Genomic DNA, 24,198 nt, shown 5'->3' with positions numbered 1-24,198 from the left:
CGACATCAGGGACTAAACCAATTTGGGGCAACTCTGGGCAATCTCTTTTTTAGGGGAGGGGGAGCCTGAGGTAATCTAAAAGCCATAGTTTTCTTCCTGAGGCTCCTTCCTTTCCTCACTGCCTCCCAGCCACTTTCTTGCTCAAGGGTCCACAAGACACTGAGGAACAGAAGATTGAAAGCCAAAGCGGTTACTGTTACTGCCTCGTTACAAGCGTCACATCAAATTACTAAAGCGAACTCAAGTGATTTCCTTCCCTATGTAAATTACTATTAAATAAATAAACTAAACGAAGTTACTCAGTGCTCCCAGAGCCTTGAATCAATAATGGAATTACTTAATCATGATTGGCTTCAATTCGCAGACGTATCTCTAAATACGTGACTCACATTGACTGAACACTCCATGTGAGCCAACGTCCCAAGCGTTCTTTTTTTCATTCTCACAACCTGCCCGCAAAGGAGATGGCACCATTATCCCAGGTGACACGTGATAAAACCAGGTCACGGGGAGTCAAGTAACAAACTCGCCATGGTTGCAGAGCTAGTAAGTGCTGGAAGAGATTCGAATCAAGACTGACCTTTGAGCTGATGCCCTTCACCATTACGCGATAAAAGTGTCGAGGGAGCCTTGCAATAAAATGCCATGGACCTCATCAGAATCTGAGCCAAACACAGAGAACCTAGCACGCCTACTCTGTAGCAAGACGGTTTAACCATTTTTCCCTATTAACTTTACACAGACACTCATTTGGAAACTAATAGCTTTGGAAGCTTATTTGTTCTTAAAACAAATAAGATTACTAATTAAGAAAATGAATAATCCTGACTCGCCTGAATTTAGTATTTCAGTTTTGCATTTGCATTTCTGCAGACACCACAAGACTCTCTGGCTCCCTCCCACATAAGACTGTCCTCTGTTATCCACCCACTCCCATCTCACACCCATTATGATGAAAAAAGAGACAGTGAGCGAGAAACTCAAGTTTACTTGCTGTAAATTTTCTGGGGACAGCTGTTCTTTATTTTCTTCATTTTGCATATAATTTGCCCTTGGCAATTTAAGATTAATGTGCAATCATGGTAAAAAGTGTTGCAAGTTCAACTTTAGGCATCTTCCCTCCCACAAAGACTAATACTGAAGCTATACAGCCTCACCTTCTACCAGGCCCATTCTCGAGACCCCATACAACTCCAGAGGTGCTCCGGAAGTGGAAGAATCCTCAAGCCAACTTCAAAAAGATTTTCCAAAAACCTAAAACCCAGCTTTTCAAAGACACAGAAATTTACTTTTACATACAACAAATCAAAGACTGACACATCTTAGATGTGGCTTCCTCCTTCTCTCCCATGAATTCACAGCTTGGTACAGGGCTGAACCAGATAACTGACAGCTTGCCCAGACCGACACGTTAATGCCATACTCTAGAAATTATTCGCATATGGAAGTTTTTTTTAAGAGAAACTTCATAAACAAAAGTAGCATACAAATTTAGTTTTAAATCATGATGACTATTTAAAAAACAGCAACCCGAGGAAGTTTTTAAGCAAGCGTCTTACTCTGTTTTACTGTATTTTATAATGCATGCACCTGAAAAACTAGATGGCATCCAGTTCCAGAGAAAGTCAACATCCTGGTTGTGGGAGTTGGTCCTTTTATAGGAACGGGAGTAATTTACTTAAGGAAGTAGTGTAATTACTCTCCAAGCTCTGAAACCATAAAATGCTTCAACATGTAACATAACGTATCTTTCTATGTCTAAACTATTACCCGTAATTCTGAAAGATGCTGACATAAATTCAAAAAGGAATGAAAACCAATCCTACATATGTTATTCAAAAGCACTAATTCCAACCACATACAGAAGAAAAAGTCCTTCCAATAATTTCACAAATTGCTGAAACACTTAATTTTCCGATGTGGCATGTTAGTCAAATCTCTGAATACTCAAGCAAAACACAATTGCTTACTGAGTTCTCTGTATGTAGACAGACTCTATGTGAGATGAGAAGAGGCAAGCAAAGGATAAATAAGACATTTTCTTCACTCCAAGGAAACCATAAAGTTCCAGAAACAAAATAAACAGATCAAATATAATTAACAATATCAGACAATATAACTGCCAAATGAAGAATTTTCATAAGGAAAGCTCTTCAAGGGAGAATGGAAAAAGGAAGTTTAAAAACACATTTAATGAATATCTACTATGTACAAAAATTAGTTCTAATCCTCACAAACGTGGGTGCGGGTAGACAGTGTGAATGAACTTCCTAGTCACATTCTTCTGAAGACTAAGGGTCTGAAGGGTTTAGAATCTTTCCAAAATGCCTACCTTTCTGCATCATTTTGGAGTGTAAACCTGACCACTCTTCACAGCCGACAGAGAGGTGCGCCTTCTGCAGAGTAATCCAAGTGCCTCTCTTCCTCCAGTCTCTTGCCAGTGACCCCCCACGTCCCAGATGCATCATGCTCTGTCAAACATCAACACTTCGACCCCACCCTTTTCCTCTCCCAAAATCCTTCCTGACACTCTACACTTGTGCACCTGGCCAATTCCTCCTCATCTTTCAGAATGCAGTTTACGTGCTGAGTCCCCAGGGAAGCCCTGATTCACAGGCTGGGTGCGGGGGGCAGGGGCAGGGCAAATGAGCCCATCATATTCTCCATCATCAGACAGGAGATGAATGAGCCCATCATGTTCTCCTTCATCAGACAGCCAGAGAGGTGGTGACTGCACGGTTTTCAGCCTAGACACAATGGAAGAAAGGTTGTATAAAACTGCTTGAGAATAACGAAGTGTTTTCCCACAAATGAACAAACTACTACAGGGCACCAGACACAAGGCATCATATGGACTAGCAGGTAAAGAAGCTGGAGGTGAAGCCCAGAATCCGTGAACAACAGGCGCCATGAACACTTCGGAATTTGCCTTGGATTCACCTACAACGTGTTGGAAATCTGAAATGCCCTTGGCTTCTGAGACTTGGCCACTTTGAGCCATTTTCTTATTTCTTCCCTCAACTGCACTTTTTAGGATGGAGGTTCTACCCTCCATCTGCTAGATTCACACTCATCATCCCCAAAGCTACACGGATCCATGACCAGGGCCCTCATAAACTCTACTTTCTCAGAAAACCATCATGGCTTCTTCTACCTCCTAAAAGCAGAAGATGAGAAAATTCTTGTCTCCCCTTGACTATTCTTATTGGAACTCACATTGTCCACAGCAGAAGCCCAGCTACCAGTGATTATGAGTCAACAGAACTGATGGAGCCCAGGAATCTGCATTTTCAAGAAGCACCCTTGGTGATCTAGATGGCAACCAGTCTGCCGTGGACCCTTAAGTTTCCTGGATAGCCTTTGTTTTCCAAACTAAAATCTGAAGGTGAAATTCCTTGCAGAACTCCGACCCTGTATGTATGACCAACTGCTAAATGCGACTACTGCTTCATCTGCTAAGTCACGCGGATGCATCCATGCTATTTGACCGCACTGACTAATCGCCCTCCCTGAATCAGCTACCTGCCCTGCCGGATCCTCCAACCGAGGCAGAATTCTGGGACTCCTCTGCACTCAGTCGTCCCACATGTGGCTAGTTTTCATATTTATCTTTCTAAGCCTCCTACTCTGCTATCCACCACCCTCTAGGACTTACCCAGTTCCTTCACAATTAAATGCAAATGCTTGAGTACCTGCTTTCATACTGTTTCTTTATGCTTCCTTTCCAATCAAATTTGCCTTGTTCCTGTCACACTCTGTCTCCACATCTTTGCAGAGGTGTCTCTAAATGCCAAACTATACCTTCCTATCCTTTAAATCTAAGGAAACCTATTCCTAAACATAGTTCTCAATCAACATCAAGTACACTGCAATCTATCAACACGCAAATTCTCTGAATTCTTGCAAACATATAACACTTTTATTACATGATAGATTTACATTACAGATCTGTCTGTTTACTATTAATGTATCCAGCATTATATGTAACTAACCTTTAATATGTGTCCCAAAGGACTAGAAAAAAAGCTATGTACACACTGTGACTGCTCGATAAATAAATACTGGTTAGCTGACTGGCTTCACGTCAGAACTAGGATTTAACTGTGATAGGCAACCTGTTACTGAGGGAAGGTAAAGAACACTGCGCTATTTTTTCAGAACTTTTCTGTTTTGTTTGTTTGTTTGGGTTTAGGTTGGGTTATTTTTTTAAAAAAAGTTAAAGGAAAAGCTCCCCACATAGAAAGGATACTATAACCATAAAGATAATAACTGTACACCCTATTTCTCCAACACACAAACCTCCCTTCCATTAGAACAATGGTTCCCAAACTTTGCTACATAGTAGAATCACCTGGAGAACATTTTTTTTTTAAATCCCACTTCCCAGTTCACAACAGATAGCAATGAAGTCAGACTGACTTGGGAGTTGGGGGAGGGGGGGAAGAGTCAGGTAGGATTTTTTGAGGATCCCAGATTATTCCAATGTGCAGCAATATTTGGGAATCATGGCTTTAGGAAGGCCTTCAGCTTGGTATACAATAAGCAATAATTTCCTAGCAGTAGTCAGTTTGCCTGAATCCATTAAGAGCCGGTACACAGCATTTACAAATATTTGGTAAATGGCTGAAAGATCAGTTAATCTGACTCCCACATACCCCCTAACTTCATGAGCAAACAGCTCTATGGAAATGATGAGTATGATTTGCTAACTGATGCTGATATTGTAGTGAAACGGGCTTCTTCTTACCCAAAAGCAGAGTTAACTGCTAAATAATCCCACTCAGGTCAAGATGCTAGCATCTATATACCTCAACATATACTGTACATGTTAACATAGATTATATATTATATTAGTGTCATATATTGGTATCTTATATTAGTATCATATATTAGTGTCACATATATATTAGTGTCATATATATCATCTTAGTGTAATACGTATTATATATGTTGTCAAAGATATGTCAGTACACTAAAAATGTCACCTCTTCTTAGGATACTGAGGACCACAATAAATTTTAGACATTTGTCTGATGCTTTCCAAATATTTCAGTGATGTCACAAATAAGGTTGATAGTAATAAAAATGCCAAGAGTCATTTTTAGAAGAACATATTAGGGGAAAAGGCACATTAATGGTTTTAATCCAAACACATGAAATGGTAGTTTTCAGACAATGATAGTCACATCTAAAACACTAAAAGCAGTGATTAGAAATAATTTTTCAGTCAGATTTCATTAAATGTCCCTGGTCTTTAGGCATGTAGATCCACAAAATACACGGTTGTCATTCATGCTATTCACCAAATATTTCCACCTCTGTGTGCTCCTGGTAGGGCTGTTCAACCTAGACTCTTTGGGGTCGAGTGCGGCCATGAGGCTTCTAGTGACCAATTAGCTGTAAGCAAATGTAACTCGCTTCAAACCAGACCATTCTAGTTGCTGGTCCAAAGCCCTCCAGAACTGTTTCCCCCTGGCACCGCAACCAGAAACCTTTAATTTGGTTGGTTTGCAAAGGCAACCAGGAACCTCTAAGCCAAGGTATTGGTGATGCGCAAAGCCCTCCTACCAAAGCTTGAGTGAGAAATAAGTTTTGTTGTTTTAAGCCACAGGGACTTGTGCGTTTCCTGTGACAGGACACCAAGAGCTGCTTTATCTTGGTGAAAAAAAGAAGTAGGCAACCATACCTGTAGCATAAAAAAAAAAAAATCAACAGCCATGATAGCTGATTTGGAGGAAATCATTAAGAGCAATATTACTTGGAGGAACTTAAAAATTTAGGATAAAAGCCTCAGAGATTCTACAGTGTTTCTCATTTTTCATAATATAATCTGACCATTGATTCTTTTAACACTGCTATTAGTCTAGCATTCCATTAAAAGCAAAAGGCTTCATTCAGTAATGGAAGACCTTTAAGAATAAAAGACTTGAAAAAATATATATATGCTTTTTGTTATCTTTAAATGAGAAAAATCTAACTTAAATTATGTAGACTTGGGGCACCTGGGTGGCTCAGTCAGTTAAGCTTCTAACTTCAGCTCAGGTCACAATCTCAGGGCCCTGGGATCCAGCCCTGAATTGGGCTCTGTGCTCAGCAGGAAGTCTGTCCCTCTGCCCCACCCTGTGCTTGTGTGCGCGCGCGCTCTCGTTCTCTCTCTCTCTCTCTCAAATAAATAAAATCTTTGAAAAAATTGTGTAGATTCATTCTTCTGTTAAAAACATCCAGTAATATATTTATAATAAAAACACATTCAATACATGCAGATTCTAGCACATATATTCCAATCAATGTATATAACACTTCATAAAGCTACACATACCAATCAGAAAGCATTCTAGATAGATTTTAATCTGTTCAGGCAGAAGCAAGTATGTATAAAACATATCCTTTGGGGAAAGAACATAATTTATCAAAATAATAAGCACACAAGTGATACAATTAAGGCGCCTCACTTCAGGAGCTCAGGAGAAACAGAAATATGAATGATGAAGTGAGAGATATGAAAATCACAGTATTTTTTCTAAATTTTGGAAATGTGTGAAGCACTTAGAAAATGAAGAAATTTATCAGCTCAACTTGAGGGCAGGCTGAAATGAAGGAAAACCTGTTCCAGGCCAAATTGCCACTGGAAGAAAGCACAGAAGAAAAGGCTTTCTGTGACTTGAGTTTTTACTATCAATGGGCAAATCCCCAAGTCATAAACCGGCTGGTATTCTTCCGTCATCTGACCCCCTCGTTTCAGACCTGGCAGGCACCTGGCTCCACAACAAAGACCTTGTTTTGACAGAAAGTATGAACGCAATGCTTCATCCACAAAGTCATCCAAAGCAGGACTGGGGTATGCAATCTATGAGGGTGAATTAAAGATCCATTTATTCATACTCCACTAGGTCTCTAAACAAAGAGAAACTCGACCTCCAGAAGGAGCCTGTTTTGTAATGTTCAATATTTCGTTTCTCTGAAGTCTGCTGCCATGGCTGCAAAGTGCAAGGGCCCTGTTATTTTAGGGACTATAAAGAGAAAGCTTTCGGTCAGGGGAGGGATTAGCTTTCCTTAAATTTAAAATGGAAACAATCCAAATATTTATCAATAGGTAAACGAATAAATAGATCACGGTAGATCCATGTAATGAAATCATGCCTAGCAATAAAAAGAAATGAGCCAGGGATACACCCAACGAGATGAATCTCAAAAGCATTATGCTACATAAAGAAGCCAGACTCAAAAGACTATACTTCATGATTCCATTTATATGAAATGCTTTTTTAAAAAAAAGAAAGAACTAAAGTGATAGAAAGCAGCTCAGTAGTTGCCAAAGGCCAAGGAAGGAGTGGGGATTGACGGCAAAGGGGCACAAAGGAATGCGGGGAGGAAAGCTAGGAATCTTCTATGATTGTTATTTCTATGTTATGGCAGTTACACAACAGTACACTTGTCAAAACTCACCAGTTTCTACAAAGTCAGTGAATTCTTTTTATGTAAATGACACCTCAATGGAACTGACTTTTTAAAGGGAGGCCAACAAGAAAGACAATGGAAGGTGACAATATCTCAATAGTGAGCAAAAAGTGATTCAGATTCGCTGTCCAACACCGCTGAGTCTTCAAATGCTTCTCATTCCAGCTCTGACTTCAAGTCTCAATGGGGGTGGGGGGTAGAAGTAGAAATATAGATGTAAACAGGAAAATCCCACCTTGTCATCATAAATGAACAACTCAATCTCCGACACCCAGAATGTACATTTTGCGTTGACGCATTCCATTCTACAACACTTAACCATGCAACAGTCATCTTAAATGACTCTTAGATTTTACATACCTATAGCCTTTCATGATAAAATGATTCAGTCATGTTACCTCGTGTTTCAACTGCACTGATACATTTTCTGAGAATTGTGAATCCCATCTTATCCAACTGTGCACCTAAAAGAAATACAGTTATAAAATATTAAGGGCACAATGAATAATTTACGTTTCTCTTCTTTACAAAAATAGAAAAAATTATTTAAATCCAGTTTAATTTTTATTTCACTATTAAAAGAAAGCTAAAGGCCATGTGTTCCCTGTTTAAATAATGTAAATGAGAATTTCATATATTTAGAGAAGCACTTACTGGAATATTAGGACATCTATTACCAATAATTTATAAATTTATAATATAAAATAATTTTTATATTAATAAATATAACTTATCTTAAACAGTGGAAAAGAACATGATACAAATCTTTAGGGGGAATCTATCTAAAGATGATTAAGATATACTTTGCCAAAATTCCACCACCACCTCAGGACTTTTTTTTTTTTCTTTTAAGTTATAAATGAGTGAAGTAAATTACTTGACAGAGAAATAACACATTTTTTTTTAACTTAAAGAGAAAAGTTTTTAGGGGCACCTGGACGGCTCAGTTGGTGAAGTGGCTACTTTGGGCTCAGGTCAAGATCTCAGGGTCCTAGGGTGGAGCCCTGTGAGGGAGCCTGCTTCTACCTCTGCCCCTCCCTACCCCCCCTAATGCCCCCTGCTCGTGCTCTCTCTCCCTTAAATAAACAAGATCTTCAACAAAAAAATTTTAAACACTTCTAAAAGTATTATTTGGGGGAAAAAAAGTATTATTCGGGCCATGAGCTTGAAAAAGAACTTCACATTTCATACCATGCTCTAAGTGTTTAATATTTTATTATTTTCATAATGAATTTAAAACAAATGATTCATGTAACAGAAATGATTATTTCAAAAATGTCCTCTTTTTTTCTAAGGCTGGCACATTAGGCTGACACATTTGAGTGTCCTAATAAAAGATGATTCTTGTTTCAAAAATGAAATCAGGGGAAGTGAATACTTGAGTCTGTATTTAGAATGAGGGAACACTAATATTAACACCTGTCTCTCAGAGGGGACAGCATGAAAAATCCATGAATATAAACTGCGCAGGTTTAATGCTAAGCTGGAAGAGAACTTTACGGAGGAAAATCGGGCAGTGGTTTACTGTTTAAGGATCCACTATTCACCACATTTTATAAAATGTTTAGCAAAACTATTTTTCAAAAAAGTGGCATGCTTTATTTCTCTATAAAAAATAAGAACATAAAGGAAGGGGAGAAGGAGAAAAGGAGTGGGAGGAGGAAAGAGGAGAAAGACAGAAAGGAAGGGAGGAGGAGGAGGGAGGGATGGGAAGAGGGTAAGAAGGCACTTCAAGTAGGTTTACAACTGGCGATTTTCAATGGCAGGCTAGAGATGTCTTTTACTCAAGCACTGGCTCAAATGAAACACACATCATGATAATTTTGAATCGTGTGTTAGAGAACATAAAATTTCCAAACTATACACATTTGATAAATGTAGCCTTAATTTCTCCAAAGATATCAAAAGTAAATTTACAAAGAATCCAACAATTCTGATCACATTTTTGCTTTAGCTCAGTAAAAATCAAGATTACAGAGCTAGGCTGTATGTTCCTCAAGTCCATACAATGCATGTGAAGATCGATGTCTTAGAACATCTGAATATGTTTGATTGTTGTTATTTTCTTTTTTTTTTTTTTAAGATTTTATTTATCTATTTGACAGAGAGAGAGACAGCCAGCGAGAGAGGGAACACAAGCAGGGGGAGTGGGAGAGGAAGAAGCAGGCTCTCAGCAGAGGAGCCCGATGTGGGGCTCGATCCCAGGACCCTGGGATCATGCCCTGAGCCGAAGGCAGACGCTTAACGACTGAGCCACCCAGGCGCCCCATGATTGTTGTTATTTTCTAAAGTGCAGTGATTCGCTACTCATATAGTCCATACTTAGACTTCAAGGATATAAAAAAAATATATATCAAGGGCCGGGGTAAGGGGGTTGCAAACGGGGGACCTGATAAACAGCTCTTACCCACAGGAGTTTACAATTTAGGAAACTGAAAGACCCCTCCCTGAAACTCTTACGTGTTTATTTATGGCTATGAGATTAATATTAAAGTAAGTTGTGGAGGAAGCATTTTGGGTTTTGTAGAGAAAGTAATTATAGAGAAAGACAAAAAAAAAAAAAAAAAAAAAAAACTCAGAGATGGAAAAGATCAGTGAGAATGACAGCAGCCCAGGAAAATCTGGGTTGGTGCCCAGTGGGTAAAAGAAAATATATATATTATTTGGAGGACTAGCTTAGAGAGGGTCCAGAGCACCCAGCAACGATTTGACATCGTAATGAAAACAACCTAACTCATGAAGAAGGTAACAAACAGTCCTTTTTATGAATTAACACTTACTTCCTTCTGGTCTTGGGATGATGGCTCTATTAAAACTATGTAACAGCTAGTAAAAGAGAAAAAGGGAAAACAATATTTTTAACACATCAATATAAAGGATTCAAGTAGGCATGCCTAGGACTGTGCAAAAAAATACATTGATATTGGTTAATTATATACTAATTATTCAAGTACTAAGATAAGTAACAATAAGGGGCATCTCTGAGTCTACTTTGTCTCTGACAGATAGGTATGCCACAGCAGCAAAAATAACATGAAGGAGCTATGATTCTTAAGGAATTCATCATAAATTTGAAATGCTCGGCCTTATAAGTATAGAATGACAAAGAAATTGCTGCATTCTAAGCAATAAGATGCTCATTTTTTTCACCACTATTTCTAAAATCTGGTATTTACTTAAGAAAGAGAGAATTCCTACTCATAATTTAAATAACTACATCTGAAATAGCTAGGTGATAATTCCAGGACTTCAGCATCGACCCATTATTTGCAAGGCATATACAGCACCTGAGAAAAAATATGCAACCTTAAGTGTCCTCACATAAATACATAGCTAAATATTTTCTTTCTGAAGATTTGCCTTGGTGTATGTCAAATTAATTACTTGGTTCTTTGTTGTAAAGGAGTGGTTATATATGTCTTCAAGGTTACAATGCCCTTGACAACAGATTTCTTTCTCAAAGACTTAGTCATGTGATCTTTTTGCTACGCAACTCCCTTTCCAAAGCACTTCTTGAATCTCAGGGTAGAGAAGTCCTAGTTACTGCATTGCGTTTACTAGAGAGGATTAGTATAATGTGTTTTGGATCTCAGTAACCATAAATATTGTAAATACTCTTGATTTCCAGCTAAAAATTTCAAGGGCAAATTAAGAATAGACAGAAATAAAATTATGGAGGCTAAATGTAGGTCAAACACAATAAAATAATACACAAATCTGATTACTACTTTTTTGTTTTCCCAAGCATGATACACTCTCCTTATAGCATCTATTTTTAACACGTACACTTTGGGTTTTCATTTTTCAAACACTGAATCAGGACTGTCAGACACACCGTGGCCCAGCTCTCCGGCCCCCATATTACACTTCCACCGACCTGCTCTCTATGACCATCAGATAACATTACCTTTCGCCAGTTTTACAACTCTATTCTGACACCTCTCCTTCTACTCTATATGACCCCTCTTTCACTTGGAAGCCACTCTCTTTCCCTTTTTTTTTAAACCCTGCTAAGATGACAAATGCTTTCCAGCTAAGCCCACCTGGTACCTGCACTGGCAGCTTACTGAGAGTCGCAATACTTTCGGCAGAGTTTATTTAAATCGGTTCTATGGTGTTTTCTATAATTATCCTAAGTCCCCAGTTCAATACGTGATCTGCCAAATTCCCAATTCCTGAAGCCACCAGTCCACTGAAATGAAAGCAGTGCCTGAATTGAGTCGCAAACAGACTGAGTCCATGAGCCTCTGGATCTATACAGCTACCTTTAACTGACTCCTCACACCCATCATCCAGGCCCATTCACTAGGGCTACCTGATATTGCATACCATAACCCATTAGCCTGAACCATAAGCTGTTAAATCAAGCAAAATGACTACAGCAGGCGCTTATCATACTGCCTGCACTGCCTCATATTTACTGTTCCATCTCCACTGAGATCAGAATGAACTGCAAGCATCTACGATGCTCCTCACCCGAGGAACTGACAGGTAGGAAAGGGAAAAACTGAGCATTTCGATGACTTCCTCAAGCAGAGCAAAGCTGAGTGGCAAAGTCAAGAAAAATCAAAAATAAAAACTAAGGACACACGGGTCTTCTGGGTGCAGCTGCTACCTCCGGCCGAATTACTAGGAATGTGGAACGCCTCCAAGAGGAACCGAAACGCCAATGTCAGCAGGGAACTTTTTTTAAACACTATAAAGCAAAAATCACATAAAAAGGAATACGAGTCACACTGAAGGATGTGAACTACAGCTCAACCAGTGAGGATTCTTACAGCTTCTTTTCCACCCAGAGCTTCCAACCACTGCTTCCGTTCCTCTTCGGAGAACGCCTGCATGGTCAGAGCAGCGCCAGGCCTGGAAGACACCAGGAATGCAGCAGGTGAGCCCTAGGCTGGTAAAACAAACCTGCTTTTCCACTTTCCAATGTTTTACTGTGGGGAGGAAGTGGGGGTTGATTTTTCATTGGGACAAAAAACACATAACATACAATGTACCATCTTAACCACCTTTAACTGAAAAGTGCGGCTGTGTTGAGGATGTTCACATTATCAGGCAACCAATCCCCAGAACGCTTCATCTTGTAAATTAAAATTCTGTACCCGCGATTCATCCCCCCCTCCCCGTTCCCTTCCTGCCCAGCCCCAGACACCCTCCCCTCCTACCTTCTGTCTCTATGAATTGGATTACTCCTAGGTAACTCTTATAAGTGGAATCAGGTCATTTTTTTTTTCTTTTTGTAACTTGCTTGTTTCACTTGTCATAATATCCTCCATTTTCGTCCATGTTGTACCATGTGTCAGAATTTTCTTTCTTTTTAAGGCTGAATAATATTCCATTGTGCATATGCACTGCATTTTGCTTATCCACTCGTTTGTCCATGGACACCTGGGTTGCTTCTACTGTTTGGCTACTCTAAACAATGCTGTTATTAACACAGGTGTACAAATGTCTCAACACCTGGCTTTCAATTCTTTGAGGGATCGAGCCAGAAGTGGAATTACTGCATAATAAGAAATAACACATTTGGTCTCTGACCCCATTTCCTGGCATAAAGTTCCTAATACCCTTGGAATCTCCAAAATAAATGTCATTTTATATACTAATGAAATAATAGGGCTGGTAGCTCCTGGACAGCCTCAGGATGGGCGCTAGTTGCCAGGGGAAATGTGAGACTAGGAGATTGGACCTCTCCGCCACACACACACCCCCACGCCCTTTCCAGGAGAAGGGACTGGAGACTGAGTTCAATCGCCAATGGCCAATGAGTCAATCAATCATTCCTAAGCACTGAAGATTTTATAAAATACCCTAGGTATCAGGGAGCTTTCAGGTTGGTGAAAATGGAGGCATTAGGAGGGTAGCATGTCCAGAGAGGACATGGAGGCTCCAAGCCACTTCCCCTATACCTTGCCCTCTGTATCTCCTCACTGGCTATTCATTTATTTCAATTAAAATAGCCTTTGTCATAAATTGGTAACAGTAAGTAAACAGTGTCCCTGAGTTGTATAAGCTGTTCTAGCAAATTATCAAACCCAACGAGAAGATCATGGGAACCCCCAATTTGTAGCCAAAAGCACAGGTGACAACCTGAACTTGCGACTGGCGTCTGAGGTGGTGGGGGCAGTCTCTTGGGAGTCAGCCCTTAATCTGAAGTGTCTTCACTAACTTGAGGTAGTGACAAAATCCAGTTAAATTGTAGAACACTAGGTCTCTGCAGAGAATTGGAGACTTGCTGGTTATGGAAAAACCCACATATTTGGAGTACAGAAGTACTGTGTGAGCAGGGAGAAATAATTTTGCCACCCACTGGGTCAATGGTAATTCTATTTTTAATTTTTCCAGGAACTGCCACACCTTTTCCACAGGAGCTGCGTGCTGTGCATTCCCACCGACGGTGCACAAGGCTTCGATTTCTCCACAGCCGCACCAATACTTGTTATATTATTCTTTTTTTTTTTTTTAAGCAGCCATCTTAATGGGTGTGAGGTGCTCGTGATGACTAAATTTTTATTTATAAAAGAGATACATGCTTCTTGTTACCCAGGCACGGACAGAGTGTAAAACCAGAAAATCATTTTCATCCCATCCCAATTCTATGTTAAGAAGGCAAACTGTTCACCATTTGGTGTTTCCTTCATATTTTCTTAGAGCCCTGTGTTGGTTCTCTGGGCCAAATAATCTTTCTCAGTTCAGTTTATTCAGACACTTGGAGATTCAGCTAGAAAAACTCTTTATACCAGGAAGAAATAACTAGGTAGAAAAGCCATTAATGATGCCTCTTCACCCAGGGGCGGTTTCTCAAATGAAACAAATTTTGAATATTTGATTCAAATACTATAAATTAGTATTCGAAAAGAACTTTTCTGGCAAAGAATTAAAAGGCAAAACACAGAAAACTAGAAATGAAAGTAGATGGTTGAAACAAAGAGTAAATATTAATTCCTGTTGGATACGGAATATACTTTTTAAAGTTATCACTCCTGCGGTAGTATTTCAACTCATTTTTAACTAATGGATAATCTTTTTCAAGTAAAGCAAGCAGTAATAATCAACTATAATCCAATAATCACTGCAATTTTTCTAAAGTACCGTAAAGTAAAAAGTCCTCCAAAAGCAATGAGCCAAATGTGAGTAAGTAGTGCTCCCAACACTCACGCACACAGGCATTATGCTTTCTCCCCACGAGACCCTTATAAAGCACAAGAGAAGTTGTTGGCTTAAGGTTCACTACAAAGTAACTATGGCTACAATTGATAGGCTCTTGCCTACAACCGTTTTCTCCATACTGAAATTTGTAGAGGGTAAAAAAAAAAAAAAAGAAAAAGAAAAAGAAAATCACCAATAATCCCCACCCCTAAACAGCAAAATGACTCTTAACTGTCTACCCGACACTTTTTTGTCTCGGTTCCACTTTTCCATCACCTTGGCACCACACAGTACAGACCCAAGGTCCCACCTCCTCCCGCTCTACTACACACAGCATCTTTTTGGAGCAAGAATCAAGGCAAGATGCCCAGACAACCAGTCTGTTTCAAGAAGTTCCTTGACTGGGACGTGAAGATTTTGGCCCTTATTCTTAGTAACCCACACTGGGCTCAAGGGAGTTAATTAAAATTGTGAGGGAAAACTTCAGATGGCAGGAATGTTTTTCTTTACATTCTTTAAGTGATAAAATAATATTTACATATGGGGGTCTCACGTCTGCAAGAATGCTCCATTCTTGTCAAGAAGGAAAAATATCTAGACACCTCTCTAAAACATAGATGTATTCAAACAGTTAGTATGTAATTAAATAACAAAAGTATAAAACGCAAAATAAGATGTGGTAGCAAATACATAATAGAAAGCTGACAGCTTTGGGGCGCCTGGGGGGCTCAGTCGGTTAAGCATCTGCGGTCTGCTCAGGTCATGATCTCAGGGCCCACGGATGGAGCCTCTCAGGGTCCTGGAATCAAGACCCACATCGGGCTCCCTGCTCTGTGCAGAGCCTGCTTTCCCCCTCCCTCTGCCTGCCACTCCCCTTGCTTGCGCTCTCTCTGTCAAATAAATAAATAAAATCTTAGAAAGGGAGGGAGGGAGGGAAGGAGGGGAAAATGAACACCAGAAATGGCAAAATGTGCATAGAAAATGGACCAAAGGCCAAACAAGTCAACTGCTATCACAGGAAGACAAATCAAGCTTACATTCAGTTCAATAAACACGGAGGGAGTGCTTACTATGCTTTAGATCCTATGCCAAGGGGCCGGGAATTATTTATTGAATACCATATCATGGGCTAGGCACTGAGCTGGGTATCCCACCCACAAAGGGCTTATTGTCTACCAAGAGAAAGAAGAAGGTAAAAAAAATACTACAAATAATCTATTAATTACAATTGTATGGAGTCCTACAAAAAGCCAGCTACCTAGGAGAAAAAGAGTGTGTAAAAACAACATCGTAAGATGTATGCCCAAATACAAAAGCATTCAACTTCGACTATGTTCAATTGTTGTCAAGAAGACTTGACTGTGGCTAATTTGGCTGCTAGTCTCAGAGGAAATTTCCGCATTCAAGGTGCTATGGGGAGTTAAGAAAGAGAAAGATCCTACCTAGCCCTAAATGTTAGGCTTCCTTGGGAAAGGGCCATTTAACCTAAGGCCTTAAGGATACATGGGCCGTGTCAGGGCACCAGGGCCAGGGTTATCCCCTAAGCCAAGAAGGCACACGGAAGAAAAGGAGCACACCTTGCAGGAGCTGGACCAGCCTCATCCACTGTCCTCCCACCCAGTTGGAGAGGAACACAATGCAAAGCTACAGAAGCAGCCTGGGGGTCCGGTCGCAAAGGGCTCCTTGGCTGTGCAAAGGCTTTGATTTATCCTAAATGTCACTGAAGGTTTTTAGTAGGGGAATAACACAATTAAAGTTGTTCATGAACACGGCTGCTGGGTGGAAATGGACTGAAGACAGACAAGAAGGCTGCAGAGACCTGTTAGCAGAATGAGGGGATGCAACGGAAGGGCACAAATAAAGGAAAAAATGCAGGAACTTGGAAATAGGAGGTTGCTTCTCCATGCTACAGGCAACAACAGAAAATCAACAGTGAAGGACAGGTCATTTACAATGTTCCATCAATAACTAGTAAAGGGATTCCATGAAAGCCAAAAACAATTGCAGCAAATAAGGACTTAATACTCTTACGCTCAAAAAATCAGACACCGAGCCTAATGAGATTTCTGTGCTTTCTAGTTCCCTTTTTTGTTTCCCCCTTAGGTTCTCCATGGATACGTGAGGGGAAATAATATTTACCACATGCAGATGGTTGGATATTCATATAGAGCGGCACATGGAGATGTTGGATAAGAGAAACAATGACTGGTTCTCGTAACTTGAAACACAAGAAAAAAGTGTTGAATGATGAAGAGTCTAAAGAATTATGAACTAGAATTACAGATAGCACAGTGCGGGGGTGGGGGGGGGGGACAACTGTCAGGCTTCCGATGAAATAGCCAGAGTACTTCTGGATAAAACCTCAATGGGGCATAAAACCTGAAGTATTATTATATGCCTGTCTCCGAGCACAATGACTCAGACTTGAGCCACCTAGCCCTTTATGGAATACAGCAGAGAACAAATTAGCTTATTGAAACATGAGAGATTAAATAGAAATGTATCACCTACAAGGAAAGGATTCTATTTCTGTTTGCATTTTGACAAATAATAGCTTGGTAAATCAAAACAACTCCCCCTTTGAAAATTAATTCATCACAGTACACATTTTCAGAACATGTCACACTTGTAACATTACAGACAGGGATCGGTCACTAATATTACATAAAGCTGGGTTCCTATCCTATCACAGAGACGACAGAGATGGCTCACATTCATCCCCCATTTGCTCAGCCTCCACCTCGAAAACATTAGTACAGGAAAAGTAAAAAAAACACTGAATTAAGACATGTTTTAAATATTTTTAATTTCTCAAGTTTCTTTTTTTAATAATCAATTGCTAGGAAATCATTTTGCAAACACGAGACCTCAGGAAGCACTGGACACATTTTAAACTACAGTATTAACAGCATCACACTGTTAAACCAAACCATAAAATTCTTTAGTTTTTGAAACAAAGACATGTTTTACTCGTGAAACTGACTGCATATATAAAATGACATAGTGGATATATGGATAGCAAAGAACAGAAAATTTTATAGTGTTCACAGTTACATCTTCTTCATTCCATGGAGAAGCTATGGTAACATTAGTGACTCCATTGGAGCTGGAACTAGAATTGACAAAGTTCTAATTTTTTGTACTTGGAGCCCATACTGCTACCATGCACTATGTTGGTCCACGGAGGACACAACATTCTCTTCTTCAACTGAAAATTCATTTCAACCAAACTAACATCTGAGTACCTAATACGTGCCAGGCATTGTGCTAAGCTCTGAGTAATTTGCCATGCACAGTAAGCAAAACTAATTCTTAGCAAATACAAAGGCAACAGTATGAGCTTCATAAGGAAAAAACAGCCGGGGAAAAGAGAGCAAATGGCCCACATAGTCTATCTTTCTTTTGTTAAAACCATAACTGTTGTCTGTAGAGCACAAGGTAAAGAATTGAAATCTGAAGGAAAATACTTAGGTTAAGCAAGTTTTTGTTCTTAACTCAGCAATTCATCTTTTTTCCTTCACTCCTTAAGAAATATGCACTATTATGCCCTATTAAGCACTCCCAAGGCCCACACATGAGAAGCGGTCTAGAGAGCTACTATCTGTATTCTACATTTGACCACGTATCTATTAATTCTCTTTCAACTGCATTTTTTATAGTTCAATCAAAGCGTGTGGAAGACACGTGTTTTCCTTATATCCTACACGATAGATCAATGAGCCTGTAAATTAAGAAAATATAAAAAACAGAAACATTCACGAGACATTTATGAGATGCCAATTAATGAGATATTGAAAACAGAGAAGTTAAGAGAAAAAACTAAGAAGCAGCTAACAAAACTTAGAATGGTTAACAATTAGGAATATGCTAATGTTTTTCTAAGAGGAATGTTGAAAAGGAAAAGGAAAAAAAACAAACAAGGATGCTGTCAGTCCAGCACTAAATTTTACTATGAGAAGGGGAAAGTGCCAAAGCCAAACCAAACACATTCTAAAGTTATAGAAACGTAGCTGTCATGATCAGTTTTTCACATAAGGATTCCTGGGGGAAAAAATTTAAATACAAACCTATGAATCTATGATCAGAAATGACCAAAGCAAGGTGCGTGATTTTATGAAGGGTAAAGACTTTAAAATAGCTTCTTTCTTCTGTCCACCAAAAAAAAAAAAAAAAAATCTTTCAAATAGAGCAAGTAAGCAATGATATAGGCAGAAGTATGATTATTTCCTCTAATAAAAGTGAATTCAAACCATTAATCATTAGAGAACTGCTACTTCAGAACGCAGGATGTTGTGAGGAAACAGCCCTACCCTAACAACAGCGGCACGGAGAACCTATGAAGTCATAGTGTTTGAATAAAGACTGGAGAACTGAAGATGCAAAAACAAAACCAACCAAACCAAAAACCCCAATGAAGTAAAATGCAGACAGCAACAAGCCCTTTCTTAAAGAGAAAACAAACACACATGTCCACACCGCTACTCTGATCCTTTGAGAAGGAGCAGGACAAAGAGGAAGACATGAGAGAGCAGGACAACAGTAGAACTGAAGTTTTAAAGGCAGAGTGTGGGTGGGTGTGATGGTTTCAAATCCCTACAAAACGGAGACACAAGAGAGTCTGAACCCCATCCTCCAACTCCCTCCCATAGGACTTCACCAAGTGCTCAGGAGGAAAAGTGAGAGCAGGGCTGAGACCTCCACCCCCACCCCCTGAGGTGTGCGTGCTAAGTTTGAGGAGCAGAGCAGGAGAACCTCCAGAGGAGGTTCTGATGGTGTTCTCAAATCACATGGACCCTTGATAAATGGAATATAAATAACAACAATATAGATTCTCAGTTCAACTGCCAACTAAAGGGACAGCCCTACACATTAGCAGCCCCACGGAAGAAAGGGCATACCCTTTCCCAGGCATAAATATTACTTACTTTCTTTCCACTGCTCTCTTACAATATCTGGCTTTCAACCAAAAAATTATAAGGCATGCAAAGAAGAAAATGTAACCCAACATAAAGAGATAAAGCGGTTAGGAGAACCAGACTCAGAAACAGCCCAGATATTAGAGGAAGAAAAAAATCAGAACCTATGAACAACTATATGTATGTTAAAGGATCCAGTATAAAAAGTGGCCAACATGCATCAACTGATGGGAATTTCAGCAAAGAAATTAAAACTATTAAAAAGACACAAATGGAAATGCAAGAAATGGAAAATAAAAGAACAGTGATGAAGAATTCAGGAGGGCACCTTTCATATGCAAACCAACCAATCCGGAGTCTGCATCTGCAACCATCTCCTTTATCTAACTTTCACTCAGGGAGGCACCATTTGCTCTAAGTTACCCCAGGAAAACCACCCCTAGTGGAAAGAGCCCACCAGTATTATTCAAACTAGGCAATGCTAAATTGCTTCCCCTTCTCTGCCTTGCCTTTTCTGTGGAAACCCTAATAAAAATTGGCCTAGGATTTTCTCTCACTCCTTCCTTACTCCTGACCAAAACTGGCATTCCCCCATGTGGTCCTATGAGGCCTGGCCTGACCTCTTCTCTTGGAAATTCTAATTACTAAACGGTCTTCCCGTGCCATTAGTCTGTCCACGTCATAGCTCAGTCACTTCCATAAATTAAAATCCTGCAGGTACAACCAAAACAAATGCCAAATGGTCAGAGATAATATAACTGGAATCCCAGAAAATGAAGAAAGAGAAAATGGGGCAGAAGAAGAATTTGAAGAAATAATGACTTAGATTTTCTAAACCTGCTATGAAATATCAACCCACATATCCAAGAACTTCAATGAACCCAAAGCAAGATAAAACAAAGAAAGCCACACCTATGCACATCATTTAAAAAAAAAAAAAAAATTCTTAAGGGGAGCAAAAGAAAAAGATGACATACAGGGTAATAATAAGAAAAATGGATGACTTATCAAGATTAAAAAAAAAAAAAAGGAGGCCTAAAGAAAATATAAAGATTTCTTTGAAGTGCTATGGGGGGGGGGAGCTATTAATCTGGAAATCTACATCTATCAAAAATGAAGGCAAAATAAAGACATTTTCAGACAGATGAAACATGAAAGAATTCTTTCCAGCAGACTTGCATTACATGAGATGCTCAGATTAAATTAGCCTAAGGAATTTAAGGGAAATGGCATAAGACAGAAACTCAGTTCTGCAGGAAAAAATGAAGAAAATCAAAATGGATAAATATGATATTTAAAAAAAAAAGACAAGAAAACCCATAAATAAAACATCAAATTTCTTTAAAAGATTACTAATTATTGATTTCATAAAGTAAAAATAGTAATGTATATTGGGTTCATAGTGTACATAGAATTAAAAATTTATATACATAACTAAAAATAGAAAATGGAATACTAAAACACTCAATTCACTAAAAAGAAAGCAAAGTACGAGCAGAAGAACAAAGAACAAATAAGACAAACAGAAAACAAAACCAAGGGGCGCCTAGGTGGCTCAACTGATTAAGTGTCTGACTTTAGATCTCAGCTCAGATCCTGATCCCGGATCTTGTGAGTTTAAGCCCGACGTTGGGCTCCGCACTGGTTGTGAGCATACTTTAAAACACACACACGCACACACACACACACACACACACACAAAACACAGAAAAACCACAAGACGGTAGACTTAAACCCATACAAATCAGTAATTATATTATACATAAATTAACTGAAACCTTGACTAAAAAGCAAAGACTAAGTGGCTAGATTCTTTAAAATCAGGACTCAATAATATGCTATTTATAAAAAACAAAGTTTAAACATAAAGGCACACAGGTAAAAGGAAAAAGATAAAAAAATATATGCCAAGTAAACTCTGAGCATAAGTAAGTTAGTGTGGCTACATTATTATCAAACAAGGTAGATTTCAAAATAAAGATTATTTGCAGGAACAGATATTTCATAATGATAAAAGGGTCTTTTTTTTTTTTTTTTAAGAGAGAGAGAGAGCATGAGCCTGAAGGAGAGGCAGAGGGAGAAGCAGACTCCCCACTGAGTGGGAGCCCAACACGGGGCTCAATCCCAGGCCCCTGGGATCATGACCTGAGCCTAGGGCAGACGCTTAACTGACTGAGCTACCCAGGTACCCCAATAAAAGAGTCATTTCATCAACAAAACCTAACAATCATAAAAACGCATACACACACACACACACACACACACACACAAATCTCAAATATTCAATACATGAAACAAAAATTGGCAAAATTAAAGAGGAATAGGCAATAGATTTTAACATCCTTAATTTAGTAACTTACAGAATATTAAAAATCAAAACAATATAGAGGAGTCAAGCAACGCTATCATTAACTCGATCAAATTGACATTTAGAGAACACTACACCCAACAACAGCAGAAAGCTCATTGTTCTCAAGTGCACATGGAATATTTACTAAATAGACCACATTTGGGGCAGTGAAACAAGTCTAATAAACTTACAAGTACTGATAAAATAGAGTATGTTCTCTGACCAAAAGAGTATGAAAGAAAAACAGAAAATAATAATTTAAAAAATAGAAAAATAATAATAGTACACATAGAAAAACCCCCAATCATTTGGAACTTCTAAAACGTATTTCCAAATAATACCTGGGTTAAAATTCAACACATGTCCTAATCACATATAAAAAAATAAAAATTAAAAAATTTTTAAAAAAAGATATTTGCAACTGAATTACAATGAAAACACTATACATAAAAATTTGTAGGATGAAAAAAATTGTAGATGCAAACTAAAGCAGTCCTTATAAGGAAAATTATATGTTTAAATGTCTATATTCAGGGGCACCTGGGTGGCTCAATTGGTTAAGTGTCCAACTCTTGGTTTCAGCTCTGGTCATAATCTCAGGGTTGTGAGATTGAGCCCCACATGGGGGCTCCTGCTGAGCGGGAAGCCTGCCTAAGATTCTCTCTCTCCCTCTTCCTCTGCCCCTCCCCCCAGCATGCGCGCTTTCAAAAAAGAAGTCTACATTCAAAAGTAAAAAAAAAAAAAAAAAAAAAAGTAAAATGGAGAATCAATACTTCTATTTAAGTAATTAAAAAAAATTAAATCTAGGAGGAGGAGTTAAGATGGCGGAGGAGTAGGAGACACCGTTTTCAGCCGGTCCTCCGAGTCGAGCTGGGTAGGTACCAGACGAGCCTAAACAACCACGGAACCAGCCTGAGACGCAGGAAGACGCATCTGGATCTCTACAAATGAACGTCTCCAGCGCTGAGTATTGAGGTACGAAGCGGGGAGCCATGAAACTGTGCACAGATATCGGAAGATAAACGGAAGGGGGAGGGAGCCGCCGCGTTCGGGCGCCGGGAAGCGGTAACCACTTGCACGGGGGAGCGGGCGGGGCTCGAGGTCGGCACCCGCAAAACAGCAGACTGAGACCGTGAGCCGGGTGCGCGCGCGCCACCAGGCATCTCGCGGAACCCCGGAATCCTGGTGCGCTCACTGGATCCAGACTGAGACCGGGAGATCCGGGAGCGGGCGGGGCGGTGGGCGGCTGGCGGCATTAGAAACACAAAGGACAGAGACGCGCCGGCCCTGGAAGTGAGGGCTGGGACGCCGGGTGTGGGGCGCACATCCCCGACGCTGCAGGGTTGAGCAGCACCAACAGAAACAGAGTTAAAGTGGCCAGAACATCAGTGGAGAACGGGCCGCAATCCCTCTGTTCTGTGACAGAGGCTGAAATTCGGCCGGTTCTGCTATGACTCTCAGAAGAGGCACAGCAAACCGCCAGGGAAAGCCGCCAGAGAACAAAAGCCTGGAAATACCGGCTCAGGGAGTGCCCATCCCCATCCCCCCTCGCAGGGGACGCCGAGACTCTACCCAAACAGGGTTGCCTGAGTATCGGCGCGGCAGGCCCCTCCCCCAGAACACAGAAGGCAGGCTGAAAAATCAAGAAGCCCACAACCCGGGCGCCTGGGTGGCGCAGTCATTGAGCGCCTGCCTTCGGCTTAGGGCGTGATCCCGGCGTTCCGGAAAGGAGTCCCTCATCGGGCTCCTCCGCTGGGAGCCTGCTTCTTCCTCTCCCACTCCCCTGCTTCTGTTCCCTCTCTCGCTGGTTGGCTGCCACATAAATAAATAAATAAAATCTTTAAAGAAGAAGCCCACATCCCTAAGATCCCTATAAAACAAGGGGCACGGCCTGGGACCCAGTCAATAATTTGGGCTCTAGAAACCCCGCAACCTCTCTTCATCAGAATGACAAGAAGGAGAAGCCCCCCCCAGCAAAGAAAAGACAGTGATTCTGTGGCCTCTGCCACAGAAATAATGGATATGGATGTAACCAAATTATCAGAAATGGAATTCAGAGTAACGATGGTCAAAATGATGAGTAGAATTGAAAAAACTATTAACGAAAAGGTTACTGAGAATATAGAATCCCTAAGGACAGAAATGAGAGCGAATCCGACAGAAATTAAAAATTCTATGAGCCAAATGCAGGCAAAACTAGAGGCTCTGACGGCCAGGGTCGCAGAAGCAGAGGAACGGGTTAGTGAATTGGAGGATGGGTTAATAGAGGAAAAAATGAAAATAGAAGATGGTCTTAAAAAAATCCACGCCCACGAATGTAGG

General features: G+C 40.0%; 1 protein-coding gene across 2 annotated transcripts in view; it reads right to left on the bottom strand.

The window, feature by feature from the left end:
* ARHGAP10 (Rho GTPase activating protein 10) overlaps positions 1–24,198 on the bottom strand; it is a 313,438-nt gene that overhangs the window by 144,629 nt on the left and 144,611 nt on the right. For both annotated transcript variants that reach the window (XM_087866502.1, XM_045798867.2), the window contains exons 11-13: positions 12,237–12,318; positions 10,239–10,284; positions 7,857–7,922 (exon numbers count right to left, since the gene is read on the bottom strand). In XM_087866502.1, the coding sequence (XP_087722628.1) occupies positions 7,857–7,922; positions 10,239–10,284; positions 12,237–12,318 (194 nt within the window). The remainder of the gene's footprint in view (positions 1–7,856; positions 7,923–10,238; positions 10,285–12,236; positions 12,319–24,198) is intronic.

Source organism: Ursus americanus, chromosome 13, assembly GCF_024610735.1.
Source record: "Ursus americanus isolate L20-20 chromosome 13, mUrsAme1.1.p, whole genome shotgun sequence".
NCBI lineage: Eukaryota > Metazoa > Chordata > Mammalia > Carnivora > Ursidae > Ursus > Ursus americanus.
The sequence above is the reverse complement of the archived record's forward strand: the minus strand, read 5'-3'. Positions and strand labels throughout refer to the sequence as shown.